Raw genomic sequence first — 21,297 nt, 5'->3', positions numbered from 1 at the left:
TTTTTTCTGTAAATGGCTTACATGACGTCCTGTTTCCGCAGATGCGTCAGCCTAACGAATCTGAACGTCTTCAGTGGTGTCCAGGGTATCCAGAAAGCGTCGTATCACGAACGGGTAAGTTGTTATTAAATTTCTTGCGAAATGTCAAGGTCCATCGATCGGGCTCCGACGTAATGTTTACCGATTTCGTTAATATTACAGGTTATCGATCACTATGAAAATCCGCGTAATGTGGGGTCGCTTGATAAGAAAGACAAAAACGTCGGTACGGGCTTAGTGGGAGCGCCAGCTTGTGGCGACGTTATGAAACTGCAAATTAAAGTGGACGACGCAGGAAAGATCATAGATGCTAAATTCAAAACGTTTGGCTGCGGCTCCGCCATCGCCTCTAGCTCGCTTGCTACAGAATGGGTCAAAGGAAAAACGGTGGATGAGGCATTGAAACTGAAAAATACTGATATTGCCAAGAACTATCTTGCTTGCGCCGGTCAAGCTGCATTGCTCCAAGTAAGGTCAAACAGTCTGTGATATACTTCAAACTCATGGTTTGACATTTGGCCAGAGGCGTCTTTGTACATTTAGTGCCGCGTGTGCAATTATTACTTTAGCGGCATCTAGGAAGCGCATGGTCAAATTTCTGATAGTAGTTCGTTTTTGCGGGGACGCAGTTTTAACCTAACCTAACTACTTGTGTGGTACCAGTTCGTTTTTTGTGGGCGACGCAGTCTAACCTCATCTACTTTTCTGATAGCAGTTCGTTTCTGTGGAAGATGCCGGTGCTAATCTAATCTATAGTCCATTCAAAATAACTGTTGACTCTAGAAGGGGTTCTAAACACTTTTTGTGAAGTCGTAATAATAATGATGATGATACTTAAATAAAAGAAGTAATAAGATGAAGTCATAATTTTGTTTATTTTGTAAATAGATAAATACGTAATTTACTTACAAAATAACACAATATTAATAAGTACCTTGCTACAGTTATACATTTAATAACTCATCCACTCTCATCTTTAAAAATATTCTACGATGAAGTAGTTGCTGCTATGCTTCTTTCCATTCCAAATTTCATCAAATTTGGTGCAGTGCTTTATTTGTAAAAAGTTAACTATTTGTATATGATTAAAGGTCACATTTAGATCCAAACTGGCGTTTAAAACTATTAATAATGTGAGATATTTCGTTGACTTAATAATATTGTATAACCATTTCGTTTCTTACAGAATGTTGTTCCTCTGCCTCTTTAGGTATTCTATAGGAAGATATTTCTGTTTTTAACAAAATAGAATAAGTTTTTTTGATTGTTTTTAAATTATGATATTAAAAATTGAAAAGTTAATCTTACTAATATAATATGTATTTATTATAAATGCGAAAGGTTGTAAGTCTGTACGTTTGTTTGTTACCTAACTCTTCACGTGTTAACCGCTGAACTGATTTAGATGAAATTCAGTATACAGATATTACAAGTCCCGGGAAAGGACATAGAATAATTTTTATCTCGGTAAACTGCATAGTTTCCATGGGGTAGCAATAAACGAATTCTACGTGAACGGAGTCGCGGGCAACAGCTAATTAATGAATAGATTAAAGTAATATTGATTGTATTCGATATTTTAATTAGAACTATGTTTGGACTGTACACTAATAAAAACAGTTTATTAAATCACTTCCTAAAGCGTGCACTATAAAGAGCCTATTTTCCTTCTGTCCATTCCTATCCTGAACAGACTACTTTTCCGGTAGCAGTAGCAAATAATTACATTTCGCATAAACCAACCATGGTCATTTTGAACAAACATTTTTTTAGAACACAATATTAACCAAAAGAAAATGTTTGCTTAATAAACGTTTGTCGTAATAAAATTTCACAAAGTAAAATTATGCCAAATGATAATTAGACCAAATGAATAAAATGCGAAATGTAAATATGCTAAAGATTCGTTTGGGAAACGAAACTACTGTGATAAGTTTTTTGGGAAGTGAAATTTGATGAAAAATATTTTGCCGAAACGGCAGTACACCCATTTTATGTTGTGATTTATCACCATCTGCTGTAATTGTAATTACAAAGATTATTTGATTTCATTGTTGTATTTAAAACATTCAATAAAAGAATAAACTCGTAAACAAGTTTAGTCTGATTCTGCATAATGCTATCCACGCATTGTAAGATCGCCCCTCGCTTGTCGCATGGGGGCGGCGCCGACGTGAGAGAGTAGGTAATAGGTATGAGTGCTACGTTGTTCATTGCTGTTAGTTTGTTTGCGTAAATGCTACAAATGGAATCACAAATCGAACGAAGCGTTCATTGCTAGCAGTTACGTTTCTTGAGAATTATTATTCATAGTGATCGACCCAAATCCAAACTTTCATGATGGGAAGGGATTGTTTACTACATCCGTCTATTACTTTAAAAAGATGATAATTAACTGGTTTTGACATATTTTTTTTTCAGTGCTAGCTGAAGATGCAATAAGGGCGGCTCTATCTGACTACAGGATCAAACAACAGGACAAGAAGTAGATTGGAATGTCAAAGTAAAATTTGGAACAGATCTGTGATTGTTAAAAGGTAATAAAACGACAGAAAATTGTAATGGATATTGGAAATGATATATTTAGTTCTAGAACAAATAAAGTGAACAGCTAATTGGCTTTCGAAAATTTCAGCACAGTAGAACCTATCGTCCCCCTGGGAGTGAAAAGTTACCAAGTCCCAAATTGTCGAAATTGGTTTTTTAATGCCATCAATATTGTTTTTTTTCTTTTCTGCAAATTTCAGTCATTACTATGTCAATAGGAGCCATAGATCCAATTTTTTAAAGTTAGTAAATTCATTACTTTGTTTGTAGTTTTTGCGCATGAATTGAAGTGAGAATTAACTTAAAGTACTTAATGAATTAATGCCGAAAAAAAGCTGGCCAAAGTGGTAACTTTAAGTCATTTTAGATATTTGCCATATCCAGTTATGTCTATGACCTAGCATTATTTTATTCCCAAGTTCACTAAAACAACTTAGTTACCTAAATTGCAAAATTTGTTACAAAATATGAAAGCAAAAATTAACTAAGTAGTTTTGAGTTTTCGATCATCAAATTATGGTTTAATTAAATATCATGCGAATAGACACTAACTAGTCTAAATATCACTAACTGACATCTAGGTTCAAAATTGAAGAGATAAAAGTAATTATCGCTAATAACTTAGAAAATTTAGCTTTTTGTTTCGATTTGGCACGTGGAACTTTATACCGTGCGTGACATTATGTCATTGTGATGAGCCCACAATTATGATAAATATCTCACGGCACCTCACGGCATAAAACTTAAGTTTTTTTTTAATTTTCACTACTTTAAACCTCCGTATCTCAAATCAGCAAAATACGACAGTGACTTTTCGTTCTATGGGGACGCTATATTCTAGACAATTTTGATGTAGATGTTTTGATGTTAGAATAGACTTAATTAAGTTGACTATGTTTTAAGTAAATTTTATGATGATTATATCTATTTTTTATTTACATTGTGGAATATAAATGAGGATTTTTCGACGGGCGGATATCGCTAGATGGCGTTAGTATCGTGACATCGTGAGGTCCTGAGGTCCGTTTGACATTGGCGTCGCGCTCGTGTTTGGTTAAATAAATAAATGAGCCAATCGCAAGCAAGACTGAAACGTCAAAGGGCCTCACGATACTAACGCCATCTAGCGATATTTCGACTGTAGACAAACCCTCACTAATAAAACTTTTAAGCTACGCATAATAAATATTATTCGTAGATGTACAACGTGATAATCCGAAGCATTTCATTGTACTCAAGTTACGAAATTTTCCTTTTAAACAAAAGTTCATGTTACGCCAGAGCATCAATATAGTTGAGCGTTTAATGGAACTCAGAATCAAGAGCGCAATCGATTCCGATCGTTTAAAAAAACACTATTTTTTCATACAAAATTTGACGAGTCAGTTTTACGCCCATACTGAGTGTATGAAAAAAAAACGTCGCAAAACCAATTTTTTTTGGGGATATTTTTACCATCGGAATCGATTGTGCTCTTGATTCTGAGTAGGAAAACCATTGTTTTTTTCAAAATTAAAAAAAAGAAAGTACACTTTGAAAACGCCCATTTATGAAAATTTTTACAAATGTAACTATCTGGCAACACTGAGGAGTTGAGAAACTTCGATGGCGCGATGTAGGATTTAGAGATTTATATTTGCTTACTAGATGGCGCTAGGAGTCACTACACCGCCGCTTTTCATTACCAATCCCAATTTTTAGCATCTAAACGTTTGCTTTTGCCTGAAGGCCGCAAAACTATTTCAATATTTCATATAACAACATTATTTGTGCTACATTTATTTGCTTGCTCCCCAATATAGGCAACAGCAAATATTCGTTCTGCCTACGAGCTCGTACCTATATCCATACGTAAATTTCATAATAGGTAGGAATGACAATAAATATTGGCTAAGTTAATATGACGTAGAAGTTGTTATCCTAAATTATCTATTTAAAAAAACACTGCTCGTTAAAATTTAAGTCCTAGGGTGTAGTTAATGTACGCTTAAATAATGCACGGTCTGATAATCCGTGCTTAATGTGCACGAATTATCATATCATGCCGTGCATTATCACCCCGTACCGAACTAGCAGGGCCAATAATGTACGCATATCGAAAATACAAACCGAAATATAGGTGCATAGAAAAACCAGAAAAACAAGACCAGCGCTGGGAATCGAACCCAAGTCCTCGGCATTCCATGCCACGTGCTAAACCACTACACACCACTGGTCAGTGATACAGACACGAATTTCTCCTATGCTGCATAGGCTATGCACCACATATCTCAACTTGTTTGTTTTCTTATTTAGTCACTTAAGCAGCGACACTAGCGACATCTATGCTGTAGCCCTAATCGAGAAACTCTCAGCACCCCTTTGGAACTAACCACTCACCCGGACAAGAGATGTCGTTATTAAGCAATCAAATTTTTTGTCACTTTTACGGTCATCCCGTAAAACCCATATCGAAAATACAAACTGAAATATGCATAGAAAAACCAGAAAAATAAGACCAGCGCTACAGCAAGATGGTGTGTGTGTGGATCAAATTTAACTTGCAAGTTTTTGGTAAAAAATCATTTTTAATAAAAGCTTTCTTTGCTGACTGTACTTTTGTTGACAATACTTGCATTGCCATACTGAGTCATACAAACTACATTTGCATACCAAATTTCAAGTCGATGCCATTAACCGTTGAAGAGTTCCGTCCTGCGGAGACAATCCTGGCTGGACTACCAGGATGTCACTACCAGATTATTGTATTGTCACGCGATTAACATAAGTATTCCAAATTTCAAGTCTATCTGACTACTGGAAGTTGGTTAAATTATACTTACAAGATTTGACAACAGACAGACAGACAACAGGACAGGTGAATGAAACTAAATAAAAGCTTGTAAAAACAAAGATCAACGAAAAATATTTATTATGAACATTTCTATAAAACAATCAAGTTCAACTACTAAAAAATAAAAACCGATAACTAAAACAATGACTGAGGAATCAAGATAATCACAGACAAAAAATGCAAATCATGTGTTGAGTATAGGTACTCATTTATAATCACTGTGAATTGCAAATTTAAAGCTTAAAACTAGTATTAGACGCTATTACAAGGTCTCCGTAGGACAAAAACATATGTCAATGATTTCTTAGTAAGAGGACCACCAAAGGGTATAAGTTCTACCTAGCCTCATTATAGTGACTCACATTCTACTATTAATAGTATGAAAGGGACAGCTCCTATTCAAACTACTTATTTGTACTTTGTTCTTGTTCTGCATGAAGGCACAATAGAGAAATCAAGCCTAAGAGAGATGCTATTTAGTCCTATTATTTTCAAGAGTGCTTCAATTTAAAGGATTCAAACGCAAGGTTTAGAACCAACTTATGTTCTCATGAACTAGAATGTTAATTCATTAATATGAATTAAAAAAAAACCAGCACAATAATAAACAGTTTATGTGCCTAATGTATGTCCGAATGATTCAGGTGCAATAAAAAGTTTATATAAAATTGGATAATCTTATGAACCAGAGGGGCAAAGGTCTAGAATAGGGTAACCAGATTTCTCTGCACTAATAAACCTCTTACAAATAAACAAGTGATTTTAACCAAAGCTTCTACCAGTATTTTTCAAGGGATTTCACGAGGTTGACAGGATCAACATTAGGTCCGTGGCGTTCAACCGGGACACCATTCTTGTCAATAATGAACTTGGTGAAGTTCCATTTGATGAAGTTGCCGAGTGCACCTCCTTGCTTGTGCTGAAAATGAAATAAGATTTGAAAATGTTTTTAGAATAAGCTATGATATTGTAAGTGTCTACAGGCTATGACAACCACTCATGAACAGGCATGTTTGTCTCCAATTTCAAAAACCTTCATAAAATCAAATCCACACTGTATTAGTTGGAACTTGGAAAACATAGGTTAGGTTAAGAGGAAACCCTAAGGGAGAGAGAATTGAGAAATAGGTATTTGTAAAATCTAATTGCTGTTGTCTCAACCTCAAGCAGAGCGCGATAGAGCAACTGCAGCTTGGACCGAAAATACCTATTAAAAATACATAAAATCAATGTTTCGTAGTCCCCTGATTTCTTCTCCAAAACTTGACCTATTTAATTATATTTTTAATAAAAAAATAAAGAAATGCTTTGGCCATGTTCCTGTTTTCCTTTGTCAAGCTAAATTTGTTTTCTGGATGTTTGAACACAGTGGAAAATCAGGCATTTTTTTGTTTAGGTTTTTGAAGGTTAATATCACTTTTAATAATATTAATTTAAGGAAAAAGGAAAAACAGGGACATAGATTTTTGAAAAGAAAAATATTGCTCTTCTGGCATTATCTAGGGAAAACAGGGGACTATGTTTGTATGGAAAAACTGCCCTTGTGTTTCCTTAAATTACAGTTAGGGCATCCAAAAACCAGTTTTTATTGTATGGAGAAAAACCACTGGGGTTTCTCCATACTATAAAAACCGGTTCACACTGGCTTCAGTCACTCATTCAACCTTGGGTCATAGAATAAAAATTACCAATCAGGAAATGGACAAACAGAAACCAAGCCTGTTTACATTCAGTATAAATAGAAAACATGCTTTGTGGGAACTTAGACAACTGTTCATAATTGGATATTGATATTGTTCAACTGAAATTTCATCCATGAAAAACAATCTTGCCATTCAAGGTTAGTATAAAAAAATAATCAATAGTTAATCACACATAAATATTCAATAAATACTGGTAACCAGACAGGTGTTGCTTTTTAAATCAAAATAGTATCTTATCTAAGTCCAAAGATCCATTAGTTGCCTGATCATCATAGATTGCCTGTGTCATGTTCAATGCATGATAATTAAAAACAAACAAAAAACTTAAGAAATTATGGTGAAAGCCCAGGGGTGACACTTTCCCGGCCCGGATAATACCGACCGTTTTTCGTGTACACGCCCATAGATGCTCCGTCAGTTTCTATGGGTGTGTACGCAAAAAACCAGGCTGGTATTTCCATGTTGGTGTTTTCCGGGCCAGGAAAGAGTGTCACCCGGTTTGTATACAGTGTTATCTAAGGGAGGTCGCACTTTTATTTAAGTTCAGTCTAGTGTAGTTACCTTCAAAAACTTCCACAGTGGGCTGGCATCGTCTCCATTGACATCGACTTTTTCAAATAAATCAAACTTCACTTTGCGATCGGCAGCAAAACAAACAATCTCCTCAGGGTTACCAGGCTCCTGGCCGGCAAACTGATTGCAGGGAAACGCTAAAATACGAAGACCTAAAAAAAGCAATCAATAAAGCACGCGAAACAATGTTTTGGGCCTTGGTCTTGCTAATAAAATTAAACTTCACCTTTGCTCTCTGCGTATTGTTCGTACAGCTCGTTCAGTTGTTTGTAGTTGTTGGCGGTCAATCCGCACTGCGATGCGACGTTGACGATGATGCAAACATGACCCTTGTAAACATCCAGTTTTACCTCTTCTCCTTTAATTTTCTTTACTGTAAACTCATGGATAGATGTAGCTGATTTGTAATCCGGATTGTTAGAAGCCATTTTACTGTAAATATGTAACAAAAACTTGTAAAAAAACTATCAGCCTCACGCTGATTTGATTTGACTTGTAATTTTGTAATACAGAATAGCTTGTTGACAATGACGTCACAATTTGACAGATAATGTTACCGGCAAGGGCGGCAAGTGTATAATAATAAACACTTGGCAATAACTCACAAGTTGCTTAACAATTAATAATTATATATTTTGTTACTTACACAGTACTTAATTGTGCTCGTGATAAACAGACAGCGTTGCCAAGGATGGGAACAACAAGCCTAGAAAACGCTCTAAAGCCGTATGCCATGGTCATGACTTTATATAGCAGCACGAACGAAACGAACTACGCACGAAGTTACAAGCAGTGTTGCCAGGGTCAGATTTCGTTTTGGTCCGAAATTCGTCCGCAAAAGCTTTTTTCCGTTGTGATTGTGACACGAAAATTAACCATTAAATTATTGTTGTGTCACAACGGGACTTTTTCCGGTCAGTCGTTTTGTATGATTTATTAACTTTGCACTTCCACTTGGAATGGAGCTAATTTTTTTTTCTAAGTATTCAACTTGTTCCCCCCACTCGAAATCACTAGCACCACGAAAAAAAGTGTCCTTAATTATTTATCAATTTTGCGACTTTTTTCATATAAGTAGTTCACACTTTTTTGAATTGATGCGTCGTTGGAACTGAAAATGCCCAAGTACTATTTAACGTGGTCCAATTTTTCTTAAAAGTACTTTGTTAAAAAAATACTGTTTATTTCAATAATAACAAAAATATCTTCGCTTACTCTAATATTGAAAGATTTTTAGCTTTTTAAATTGTATGATGTGGTATGGTACCTACTAAGTTAGTCGGAAAGGCTATTTATCGGCAATTTTTTATAAATATTAACCAATTGTTTTCCAATTTTGTTTTGCATTGAATCGTATTTGTAGAAGTTTATTCAAAGCACGTGCCAGATGTTAGTTCAGTGTCAAGTGTTCCCCTTCTTCTTTCGGTAATAGATGTTTCTACTACGAATAAATATTCTCTGGAAGCGTAACTGCTAGCAATGAACGCTTCGATTGTGATTCCATTTGTAGCATTTACGCAAACAAACTAACAGCAAAGACAACGTAACACTCACACTCTCATACACAACGCTGGCCCGCAATTGGTCCGCGTAAAAGTCGGCGCCGCCCCCTTGCGACAAGCGTGGGGCGATCTTACAATGCGTGGATGGCATTATGCAGAATTAGACTAAAATAAATAGGCTTGTTTACGAGTTTATTTTTTACTGAATGTTTTAAATACAACAATGAAAATAAATAATCTTTGTTATATTTCATACTGATGCCGACATAAACAATTGGCTATTTGGTTTGAACTTCAGAATAAAAATTTAAACAAAATTAGAATAGTATATTGTACAACATGAGCATAAAACGAACCATTTGAACCGAGCCAGTACGGCGAGGGCGGATAGACACGTCGAGGGAAAAGCGGGTTTAAAACTAGTACTAATTACACACTGCTTTTCACTTCGATTGACACCTGATTATGAACGCTTTAGACGAAGATTTTAATTTTACGAGGGCATACTAGAGCAGAAAAAGTAATTTTATGTCGCCTAGATCCAGCATAAATACGAAGTTTACGAGTATGACAAGTGAAATAGTAGATTGTACAACAAGAGCATAAAACGAGCTATTTTACCGAAGACGTTCATATAGCCACCCGAGCCGGTACGGCGAGGGTCGATAAACACGTCTAGGGGAAAATGGGTTTAATGCTTGAGTTTTACATTTTGCTTTTCACTTCGATTGCGAGGAGATGAAATAACGACAGTGGAAACATTGTTCGCTTACTAAGTACCTTATATTTTCTTCTGGCTTCGCCGCATGTTATAAACTCGCACTCGTATCTCATTAAACACTATTGTAATACTTAATAATAATATCATCCTTCAGACTAGAAAAAAATATATTTTATTTGAACAAATCACGTGAGAGTGATTATAATCCATGGAAAAAATAATCTTAGTTACATGTTGTATAACCCTTTCCAGGGTCGCCAAGTATGGTGTTTTAAATATTTATTTACTTACATATGAAAGGTGAGTCCTGTTTTTTTCATATCTGAGTGGCTTCTACACCACCACTTCACACAACAGGACGGCATATTTTTTAAATTGATTCGAGCACAAACACAATCACAAACTTGATCGAAATTTTCCACGGAGCGACTGCACGACTCAAGTTTTACGGCCGAACTGGCGCGACGCGCGGTAGATATTTTAAGCCCCGCCCGTCGCGGTCGCGGTAGACATTCCGCGGAATGGTTTTTCGGGCTTAGTTACGTTTCCAGAGAATATTTATTCGTAGTGTTTCTAATAATAAATTTAAAATCTATTAAGCTGTTTGGACTATGTAAAGTAACATTTAGTAAGTGGATTAATATTATTTAGTACCAAACTATTTAAAACGATCGTTATTTCGTGAAGTTATAGTCTAACTGTTAGATAAAAAGACTTGTGGAAGACCCTAAAAATATAAATTAAAAAAATATCGAAACGGAACAAGTTCCGCTGAAACCTCAAAAGTTCCGAAACCGGAATAAAAGTTCCGACCTGGCAACGCTGGTTATGTGGTTGTGGTGGTAAATGCTGAGCGTTTACGAAGTACGTTGAAGGAATGAAATGGGCTTTGACATGACAATTTTGACAATTCACTTGAATGAAACAACCAATTGTGATTCTTATGTTTGTGTTGTCTTATTCTAGATTCTCATCCGAGTACCGCACGCTGAAGCTACCGTACAACGGCTAACCGATAGTGTCTTTTCCAACCTCGACATTGGCGGAATCATCGATAGTATCGATGGAGCTATACTTTTAAGAATTGAATTGAATTGATACACAAACTCATCGAAATAGTAACTATTTACTACTACTACTACTACTACTACTACTACTACTACTACTACTACTACTACTACTACTACTACTACTACTACTACTACACACTGACTCCGTTGTTGCCATCTCTGTCCGGCCCGCGAGTCCATTTACTTCTTATGTTAACGTAGTTTAGGTCAGTTTTTGCTTGCCCGTTTTCGGTGTGTTTATTCCAGCAGGGCTACTACGAAACTCGAAGTTCGTATCGTACCGTCCCTCTTGCTCTCGTTTTAAATAGTATAAAACGTGTCACACACTAAGCAGATACGATAAGATATCTGTATCTGAACGCATATCTGTCAATATCGCTCCCTATACAATTCAATGAGCTAACACACACAGCGCAGATAACATATATTTTATCGTGAAGTATGTATTATTCCCAACCAAATACCTAGCATTAAGCTCTCTTTCAAAATCATATGATATCCTAATCAGTCAAAACTTTTCCTTTCCTAATATAATACATAAACGCCATTCATAATTCAAAACCTACTTTACTTACGTTTCCTCTTATTTCATATTCTAATCACAAAATCATAACCATGTAGTAACCAAAAAAATGTATAAATTAACTCTCTGTAAAAAATGTTTAAATTGACTCTTTAATAAAATTAAAGAAAAATATCAAGTGTATAACTAGTGTATATTATTTCATTCGGCAAATGTAACTTTTTAATTGTCTAATTACTATTGACTTTTGCACTAATAATTTGAAATAGAAGCCAGGTGATCAAGCTAGCAACAATAACAAATTATTTTCGGATCATCCTTTTTATCCGTCTGCAGCTGAATAAAGAAGACAATCATGGCTATTTAAAATAATAATAAAAAATCGAACATTTATTTTTAAACTGCCAAGTTCATGTAAAATATATTTCATAACGTTGTAATTAAAGCATTCATTAAAGAGCGCACAGTACCTCATTTACCTAGTGAAATGTGAGACGAAATAACACACCTCACATTCCGATCCATACTTGATGTGATGACCTATATGGAATCATCAAGCTAAGCGCTGGGAATCTAAACAATGATACTCCTTTTATCTATTTTAAGACTGCAAAAAGTAAGTTTAGTTTGAAAACGAAAATATTTTATGTGAAAAACTCTGAAATTAGTAGAAAACTCGTCAACAAGCGGCTTTGATGTTACACATGATTATATTTAGATAAAATTTAGCACATGACAAAAAACAATAAATGAAAAAAATAAAATCCTTCTACAGTCCTGTAAATATACCTTTTCAAACGATGTTATAAAAAAAAACCATTGCTTTGGTTGGCTCCTCACGGACACTTGTAGCTCCTTGCAGCGTGTCCGGTTCCATCAGCTCGCCCTCGACGCCGTCCTCTAGCTGCTGCATACCGAAACCTCTCCAACAACTTCTTGCAGCAAACCTCCATAAGTCTTTTTTATTGGTTCTCTTCTCCAATTTCTTCATTTTTCATCTTATTAGTTAGGTTTCTTTTCTGTCCTACTTATATTTTCTTTCTTGATTTTATATAATATTCATTTTCTTACTTTAGTTTATTAAGTTTTATCCTTTATCCACTCTTAAGCAAGGGATCTTCTTTAGAACAACAAGATTGCTCAATAGCCGGGACAGCCATACAGTTTCCCTGGCTGCTTCACTTGCGGCGACAATTTCAACCTCTGTTGTTGAAATTGCAACACTTGCTTGTCTTTGGCTTAGCCATGAGATCGCTCCTCCTGCATACATGCACAAGACTCCACTGGTGGATCTCCCAGTGCTTACATCACCTGCATGATCGGCATCACTGTAACATTCCAGAATGCCTTCCTTGTAATGCTTCTTGTACATAATACCTAGGTCTGGTGTATATTGCAAATATCGCATTATGCGCTTCAGTCGGACACAGTCTGCTTCTTCAGGTTTCTCCAGACTTCGTGAGACTACACTAACAGCATATGCAATGTCAGGTCTAGTGCATACCATCAAGTAAGCTAAGGCTCCAACGATTTGCCTGTAGTTACTCTTCATGTAACTCATATCTACTTTCTCGCTTGATGTACCATCTTTTACGATCGGTGTAGAAACTGGTTTGCATGAATCCATTCCGAATCTCCGCAAGATCTTCTTTACATAAGACGTCTGAATTATTTTAATTCCGTCTCCTCTGTTTTCTATCTCTATTACAAGGAAATAAGAAGCCGGTTTTGTGGTAATCTTGAACCGACCATTAAGCTCCTTGATAAACTCGTCTATCAGCTGCTGACTGGAGCCAGCGACGAGACCGTCATCTACGTACAACGCTACTATGACTTTTCCACATCCGTTCTCCCTTTTCAAAAGGCAAGGATCTGCCTCACTTGTCTTGAAGCCTATCTCTTTGAAAAAATCTAAAATGCACCGGTTCCAGCATCGAGGTGCTTGCTTTAAACCATACAGACTCTTCTGTAAAAGGCAAACTCTACCAGAGCCATCATCGTAGCCTTCCGGTTGTTTCATAAAAATTTCTTCATCTAGGGAGCCATACAGAAAGGCAGTCGATACATCAAACTGTAGCATAGCCATTCCTTCGTTAGCTGCTACACTCAGCACAGAACGAACAGTTCCCATCCTGGTGACCGGGCTAAATGTTTGCTCATAGTCAATCCCCTTTTTCTGATGAAAACCTTTTATGACCAGTCTTGCCTTGTATTTCTCTATAGAGCCATCAGCATTAATTTTTACTCGAAATACCCACTTGCATGGTATTGCTTTTCGTCCCTTAGGTAGACTTACAAGCTTCCACGTGTCATTTTCCTGTAAAGAGTTCATCTCGCTGTCCATGGCTTCTTCCCATAGATTTTTCTCCGGGCTTCTAATCGCATCCTTATGCGACGTTGGTTCGTTGTATCCCATTATAGTTCATGATAAAGTCTTTGAATCGATCTGGAGGGCGTAGCGAAGAACGATCTCGAAGTACCATCTGTTCCGGGAACATATCTTCGTGATCATCATAGTCTTGATTTTCATCTATGACATCGTCTAGACCCCATCAACATTATCTTCTTCCGTAACATTCCCCTCTGATTCAATAGACTATTCAGGTAGAATATTCTGAGCATCGTGGAACTCTTCACCAACACTTACATGCCCTTCATCAATGCTAATATCAGCATTGTCTGTTTCTTCGACCCTTTCGTTATTGGGCTCAAGAGGAACAGTTTGCCCACTCTCCGGCTCCGCCAAACTCTTTGTAACAGGAATCACTTCAATCAGATTATCCTGATCGCAAACTTTCTCAAGGTCTCGTTCATTCATTGAAGACTCCAGCGTTTTCTCATTAAAAATGACGTCTCTAGACCTGATCAGCGAATTTCTCTCTCGGTTCCAAAGTCTATACCCGTCATCATTGTCGTATCCAATCAAAATGCAACGTGTAGCTTTCTTTTGCAGTTTCTTTCTCCTCTGCTTTGGTACATGCGCATAGCAAGGTGAGCCAATTATCCTCAAGTGCTTTATCTGAGGCTTTTTGTTTAGCCAAAGTTCATAAGGCGACTTGTGTTCCACTAAAGTTGGTCCTGTCCTGTTTAATATGTACACAGCAGTGTTTACCATCTCTGCCCACAATTTCTGAGGAATCTCTTCATGCGCGTGCATCATTGCTCTAGCAGATTCGACCAGGGTCCGGTTTTCCCTTTCGCTACATCCATTTTGCTCTGGGGGTACGGCATGATGAGTCTTTGCTTTATTCCTGTTTGTCGCTTGTTATCGTATTCGCCTCCATTGTCGCTTAAAAGCTCTTTAACATTGTGTCCAGCATTTCTTGCTTCGGACAACATCAATTTTAGCTTTTCATACAAATCTGACTTATTTTTGAGGAAATACACACATCTGTATCGTGTGTACTCATCCTTAAACAAGACGAAGTACCGATATCCTGATACACTTGCAGGGAAGGGACCACAGACGTCCGAGTGTATGCGCTCACCAGGTTTCGTTGCTTTCTCGCGAACACCAAATGGTTGCCTGTGCGCTTTCCCGAAAATACAACCTTCGCATAGTTCTCCACTGTTTCTCGTCTTTACACCTAGCTCCTTCTCTATCAATCGTTTGACATGTTTCTTATCTTGATGCCCCATACGTTCATGGTATAATTGCAACATATCTCCATGCTCAATTAAGTTGACTGAAACAGCAGGGCGTATGACTTTGCAATCAATTTTATACAAACCGCCATATTTTTGCCTTGTTCCTGTTATAATAATTCTACCATTGATCTTCATGGAACAATTTGTAACCCGCGACTCAAATACGCTCGTAGGGTTTTTGTCCTGAACTAAGCACAGAAAACAGGTTCTTACTAATCTGGGGAACATACCAAACGTCTCTCAAAAAGAGGTTCTCAAACCGTCCTTTAAACTTGGCTTCTAGATGGACTGTGCCTTTACCAACAGCCTGAATCACGTTCCCATCAGCCGTAGTTACTGTGTGAGCTTCATCAAAACGTTCAAAGGCTTGAAACAGATCTCCTCGCATAGTGACATGGTGAGTGGCCCCGTTATCCACATACCAAACATCACGATCATTCTCAGAATCTGTTGAATTCACCATCAGTAACATCATGTTAGAACTTTGAGCTTTGTTTTCCTTCTCTTTTGTCCCAACTCGCGGGCAATCCTTTTTGAGATGACCAAGTTCCTTGCAAATGAAGCATTTATACTTTTTCTTTGTCACTTGATCTCTTTGGTCATATCCCTTAGCAACCTTTTTGTTTGCCTTCACATAAAGCGCTGTCTCATTCGATTCAGTATCAGCCATCTTGGCATTAAGCGCTTTTTCATGTGCACACAACTGGCCTGTAATGTTTTCTACTGTCCTGTCCTTTTTTGACATTAACAGCCAACTCGACTTGAACGAAAAATAAGCTTCCGGCAGTGTGTCAAGGATCTTACAAATCAAGAGAACTTCAGGTAACTCTACCTTCTCTTCTTTGAGTAACTCTTCCTTCAGACTGTGCCACAGGTTTTTCAATTTCGATACATGAGTCGACATGTCATCTGACGGATCTCTCTTAAGCTTGAAGAAGTCCAAACATATATCATAGAGTCGTCCCTCATTAGGTCCCTCATATAATCTATGGAGTTCGTCCCAAACTTCTTTCGGAGTGAACAATCTTATTACTTTGCCAAGCGTCTCATCTGTCACATTATTAGTTATCAAGAGCAAGACTGTACTCTCTAACTTTACAAAATCACGTATATTTTTGTTGTACAACTCAATTGCAGCGTCACCGCTTCCTTCTACGGGTCTAGCTGGCCTTTGTGTTTTTCCTTCCACAATATCCATGAGCCCGTCCATACCTCTCAGTAAGGCTGCCATTATTATTGTGGCAATTTGTATTTTAGAAAGCTCCATTTAACTTAAACTTCTGGGTCTGGGCCCGTAACCAATTGGAGGTCGTAGTTGCAGTTACAGAAAGTACCTAGTTAAATGAGCTTTTAAGCCAAATTACACAATCATACAATTAGGGTTTGCAAGATCCGGTCATTTTAAGGATCCGGATAATTTGAATAGGTCAGTTTGTTAAATCCGGATATCCGGATATTTCGGATAATACGAATCTTTTACTAAATAAAACATAGTAGTATAAGTAATTTAATGAAACGGTAAATCAACATGTTTGTAATCAAGTAACAACCCGATTGTGCTAACGCAGCATAAAAATTACTCGTTTTAGGTCAAATAAACATTTTCTTTTCAAAATCAGAACATTTGTAGGTATATTAAACATCGTCCTAATAGTCTTAAGCTTTGAAAGAAAGACAGAAAGAAAAACATATATTCGTGACATTTTACAAAACAAAGAAAACAAAGAAAATAGTGTTATCACAATTATTTATAATTATAGGCCAATCGAATAGAATCCTTAAAAACAAAACGCTTTTAAGGATTCTGTTCGATTGGCCTATAATTATAAATAGGTGTGAAATCAAGATCACGAGAGTTAGCTGAAAATCGTTTTAATAATACCATCATTTGGTCCTAAATGCGTGTAATCTGAGTTTGTCCCTTGCCAGGAGGTGTGCATAACTTATGGGAGCCAAATGATCACAAAATTTTCACTCTTTTTTCATTTTCTTGCTTGTAGCACAAAAACGGTACATTCGTTGGAAATGTCATTCCTTCATTATTAAAGGAAGGAAAAGATCTCGTGTTTATTTGGCACCATAAAGTTATGCACACCTCATAGAAAGGGCAAACTCGGATTACACTCATTTAGGACCTAATGAAAGTATTAAATCGGTTTCCAGCATGCTGGAAATTGATTCTTCGAAAAAATCGAATTCGATTAGCCTGTTATGCTAAAGCGAGATTTATACAGACAGAAATAATATAAATTTACTGAGGTAAGCAAATTATTGTTAACGCTCTGCTCAGTGCAGCAAAGCTGATGAGTGCGCGCGAGAGGCTTGATTGTATTCAGCCACAATACTTTTATTATCCAATTAAACTAGCCAAGAAGTTGACGTCCATCCCAATGATGTGCATTAGTGCAAGTTAGTCAACTATAAAAGCAAAAAGAAAAGATCAAGCTCTATGTCTGTATAATCGATATGTTTGTAATTAGTTTTAGGAAAGCCCGAAGCATCGTATAGCACTATAGTGCGACTTTAACCGCGGGTTAAAGGAAAAAAATACTGAGATTGATGATCCTATTATTCGTACAGTTATTATTTTATTTTGCGAAGCAGAATTAATAACATTTAATTATATTTCACTTCGTTAACAATACTATCCGAAAGATTCAAATTATCCGAATCCTTAAGGTGGTCTCCGGATCCAAATAGGGCGATTCCGGATTATCCGGATTGCCAAACTCTACATACAATGTACAAACAAACATATGAGACAAGATACGTGTTTTCAATATTTTTACTTTTTGACAGAATCAACAAAATCTTAGAGGTCTATTGTTGCTAAGAAACAACAAACTTCAATAATATAATCGTCTAGCTGTAGTTGTAAACGCTTCTTTTAATGTCACTTTGCCAAATGAGGATACGTTCGAAAACTTTTTTTTCCAGGATGAGAATGTATTTTACCGTTTTTTATTATCATGACTACAATCGTCAACGACTAAAGTTATTTACGGAAATAAACTTATCATTACAGGAGACGTCTTGAAATAAACAGAAAATGATATCTACATATCTATTAATTTATTTTTCTTCGTTTGTTTTATTCTGCGTCTCATTGCGAAATGTGGTGAAATAGAATTTTGACCCGTTCTGAAAGTTCTGAAACTCATCCAGTGTTGCCACTTTAGCCACTTTTAGCTAGATGTAGCCACTTTTAAGAAATAGCTGCAAAAAAAATTTTGGCCAAATTGTTTAGCTACACTTTATAGCCACTTTTACTACGGTTACTACCTACTTAAGTATTACCGCTGTTTCAATCAATTTCAATTTGTAAAGCGCAAAACTAAAAAACCTGAAAAAAGTGAATAAGTCTTCAACAAGTTCAACACCACAAGATGACATCGATTTTGAAGACATTTTTCTATAAAAAAATATTATGAATAAATAACTTATTAGTATAACATATATATTTTTTTTATTATAAATAATTATTTATGGAAAAATGTCTTCAAAATCGATGTAAGAGAAAGAAATATAAAAAGTAAAGATCACATGTTGGCTTTTTTTTTAGCCAATTCTAGCTACTTTTATAATAGAGTATTTTTTTTCTAAACTAGCCGCTTTTTACCGTATGTTTAGCTACTTTTTCTTTGAGCAAGGTGGAAGGTGGCAACACTGAACTCATTCATTGAAAACAAAATATTGGAGTCGGACCGGACCGGACGGTGCACCATACCATAACAACAAATAATAAGTAACAATCCGTAAAAATATTCGATTTTTTTCTGTAAAATGGCTTACATGACGTCCTGTTTCCGCAGATGCGGCAGCCTAACGAATCTGAACGTCTTCAATGGTGTCCAGGCTATCCAGAAAGCGTCGTATCACGAAAAGGTAAGTTGTTATTAAATTTCTTGTGCAATGTCAAGGTCCATCGATCGGTCTCCGACGTAATTTACAGGTTTCGTTAATATTACAGGTTATCGATCACTATGAAAATCCGCGTAATGTGGGGTCGATTGATAAGAAAGACAAAAACGTCGGTACGGGCATAGTGGGAGCGCCAGCTTGTGGCGACGTTATGAAACTGCAAATTAAAGTGGACGACGCAGGAAAGATCATAGATGCTAAATTCAAGACGTTTGGCTGCGGCTCCGCCATCGCCTCTAGCTCGCATGCTACAGAATGGGTCAAAGGAAAAACGGTGGATGAGGCATTGAAACTGAAAAATACTGATATCGCCAAAGAACTATCTTTGCCGCCGGTCAAGCTGCATTGCTCCAGTAAGTCAAAGAGTGTGATATACTTCAGACCAGGGATGTAATGGATTTGGTTTTTTCGGAACCAGATGTTTTCAATTTAGTTCATCGGAACCAGAAACGGAATCTGAACCAGAACCAGAATCGGAGCCTGAGTGATAGGTGGACGAGATGTTAAGGGTAGGTCTACTAAATCAAATGGTAATGGTAGTTTTCGCATACAAAAACTGTCATTGGATTGTTATCGCGAGTGTCGTAAACGTTGCCTTCTGTTTGTTTTTGATGTACGCCGCTCATGTCCAGTAGCCGCGGTAAGCATTGATATCCAATATAACTTCCATTTCAAAAGTAACGGAACCGGAAGCAAAATGGATGTTTAATATCAAACAGTTCTGACTTAACGGAAACGGAATCGGAGCTCCATAACATCCCTGCTTCAGACTCATGGTTTGATGTAATAAATAAAGAGCCCTATTTGTATGTAATGCACACAACATTGTGTATATTGTATTTAATATGTGTTTTTCTGTAAGTGTTAATTTTGCTGTATATGTGTGTCTTCTGTGTAAGTGAATAAATGTCTTCTTTCTTTCTTTCTTTCTGTACTTACTTATTAATAAAATTAATCCAAAATTTTATGATGGGAACGGATTGTTTACTACATCTGTCCATTACTTTTAAAAGATGATAATTATAACATTTGACATTCTTTTTTTCAGTGCTTGCTGAAGATGCAGTCAAGGCGGCTCTATCTGACTACAGGATCAAACAACAGGACAAGAAGTAGATTGGAATGTCAAAGTAAAATTTGGAACAGATCTGTGAATGTTGAAAGAAAGGTAATAAATGACAGAAGATTGTAATGGATATTGGAAATGATATATTTAGTTCTAGAACAAATAAACAGCTAATTTGGCTTTCGAAAAGTTCAGCAGAATAGAACCTATATTCTAGAAAATGTTGTTTTAGATTATTGTAGATGTTTTGATGTTAGAGTAGACATAATTGTTGACTATGTTTTAAATAAATATTATGATAAATATATCTATTTTTTATTTACATTTTGGAATGTTAATGAGTGCTTTTCGACGGGCGAGTATCGCTAGATGGCGTTAGTATCATGCGGTCTATTTGACATTTGCGTCGCGCTCGTGATTGGTTAAATAACTAAATGAGCCAATCGCACGCAAGCAAGATTGAAATGTCAACGGACCTCACGATACTAACGCCTTCTAGCGATATTTCACATAATCTCTTTGTAACATCTGTAACCATACATTGTGGAAAAGCAATAAAATATTGAGTATTGAGTATTTCACCTGTCGAAACACCTTTAGGTTTCCGTAGACAAAATGGCAAAAACGGAACGCTTATAGTTTCGCCATGTCTGTCTGTCCGTCCGCGGCTTTGCTCAGGGACTATCAATGTTAGAAAGCCGTAATTTTGCACGAATATATATATGTAAACTATGCCGACAAAATGGTACAAAAAATCCAACCTTGCAGTATGCCTGTGTGCGGTATCGTCGGATAGGTCTTTTAAAACAGGGTTGTCAAAACGATTTTTCGATTCAGTGAATTGTTTGCAAAATATTCAACTTTAAAGTGCAAATTTCATTAAAATCGAGCGTCCCCTCCCCTCTAAAATCTAAACTGGTGGGTGGAAAAATTTGAAAAATTCAGGATGGTAGTAAGTATATCAAACTTATAAGGAAAACTATATCGGTTAAGTTTTCTTGAGAATTATTAGTACTTTAAGAGTAAATAGCAGCCTAAGCTAAAAATATACCTAAACTTGGAATATTCCGTACAAAATACGAAAACCTTAGAAAAATATTACTTATTTTTTTCGTAACGGCTACGGAACCCTATTTCGGGCGTGTCCGACA

General features: G+C 36.5%; 1 protein-coding gene and 1 pseudogene across 1 annotated transcript; one reads left to right on the top strand and one right to left on the bottom strand.

The window, feature by feature from the left end:
* The first annotated feature begins 12 nt into the window (after positions 1 to 12).
* Positions 13 to 511, top strand: LOC141436547 (iron-sulfur cluster assembly enzyme IscU-like; annotated as a pseudogene).
* Positions 512 to 5,480: 4,969 nt separating this feature from the next.
* LOC141436037 (uncharacterized) lies at positions 5,481 to 8,482 on the bottom strand. Its single transcript, XM_074098873.1, has 4 exons — positions 8,342 to 8,482; positions 7,922 to 8,127; positions 7,684 to 7,847; positions 5,481 to 6,338 (listed from the first exon to the last, which is right to left on the bottom strand). Exons 1-4 carry the CDS (start codon positions 8,434 to 8,436, stop codon positions 6,195 to 6,197), a joined length of 609 nt encoding a protein of 202 aa, XP_073954974.1. The 5' UTR covers positions 8,437 to 8,482; the 3' UTR covers positions 5,481 to 6,194.
* Positions 8,483 to 21,297: the final 12,815 nt, after the last annotated feature.

The sequence above is a fragment of the Choristoneura fumiferana genome, chromosome 16 (assembly GCF_025370935.1).
Source record: "Choristoneura fumiferana chromosome 16, NRCan_CFum_1, whole genome shotgun sequence".
Lineage (NCBI taxonomy): Eukaryota > Metazoa > Arthropoda > Insecta > Lepidoptera > Tortricidae > Choristoneura > Choristoneura fumiferana.
Note: the sequence above shows the minus strand (reverse complement) of the source record. Positions and strands in the feature narration are given on the sequence as shown.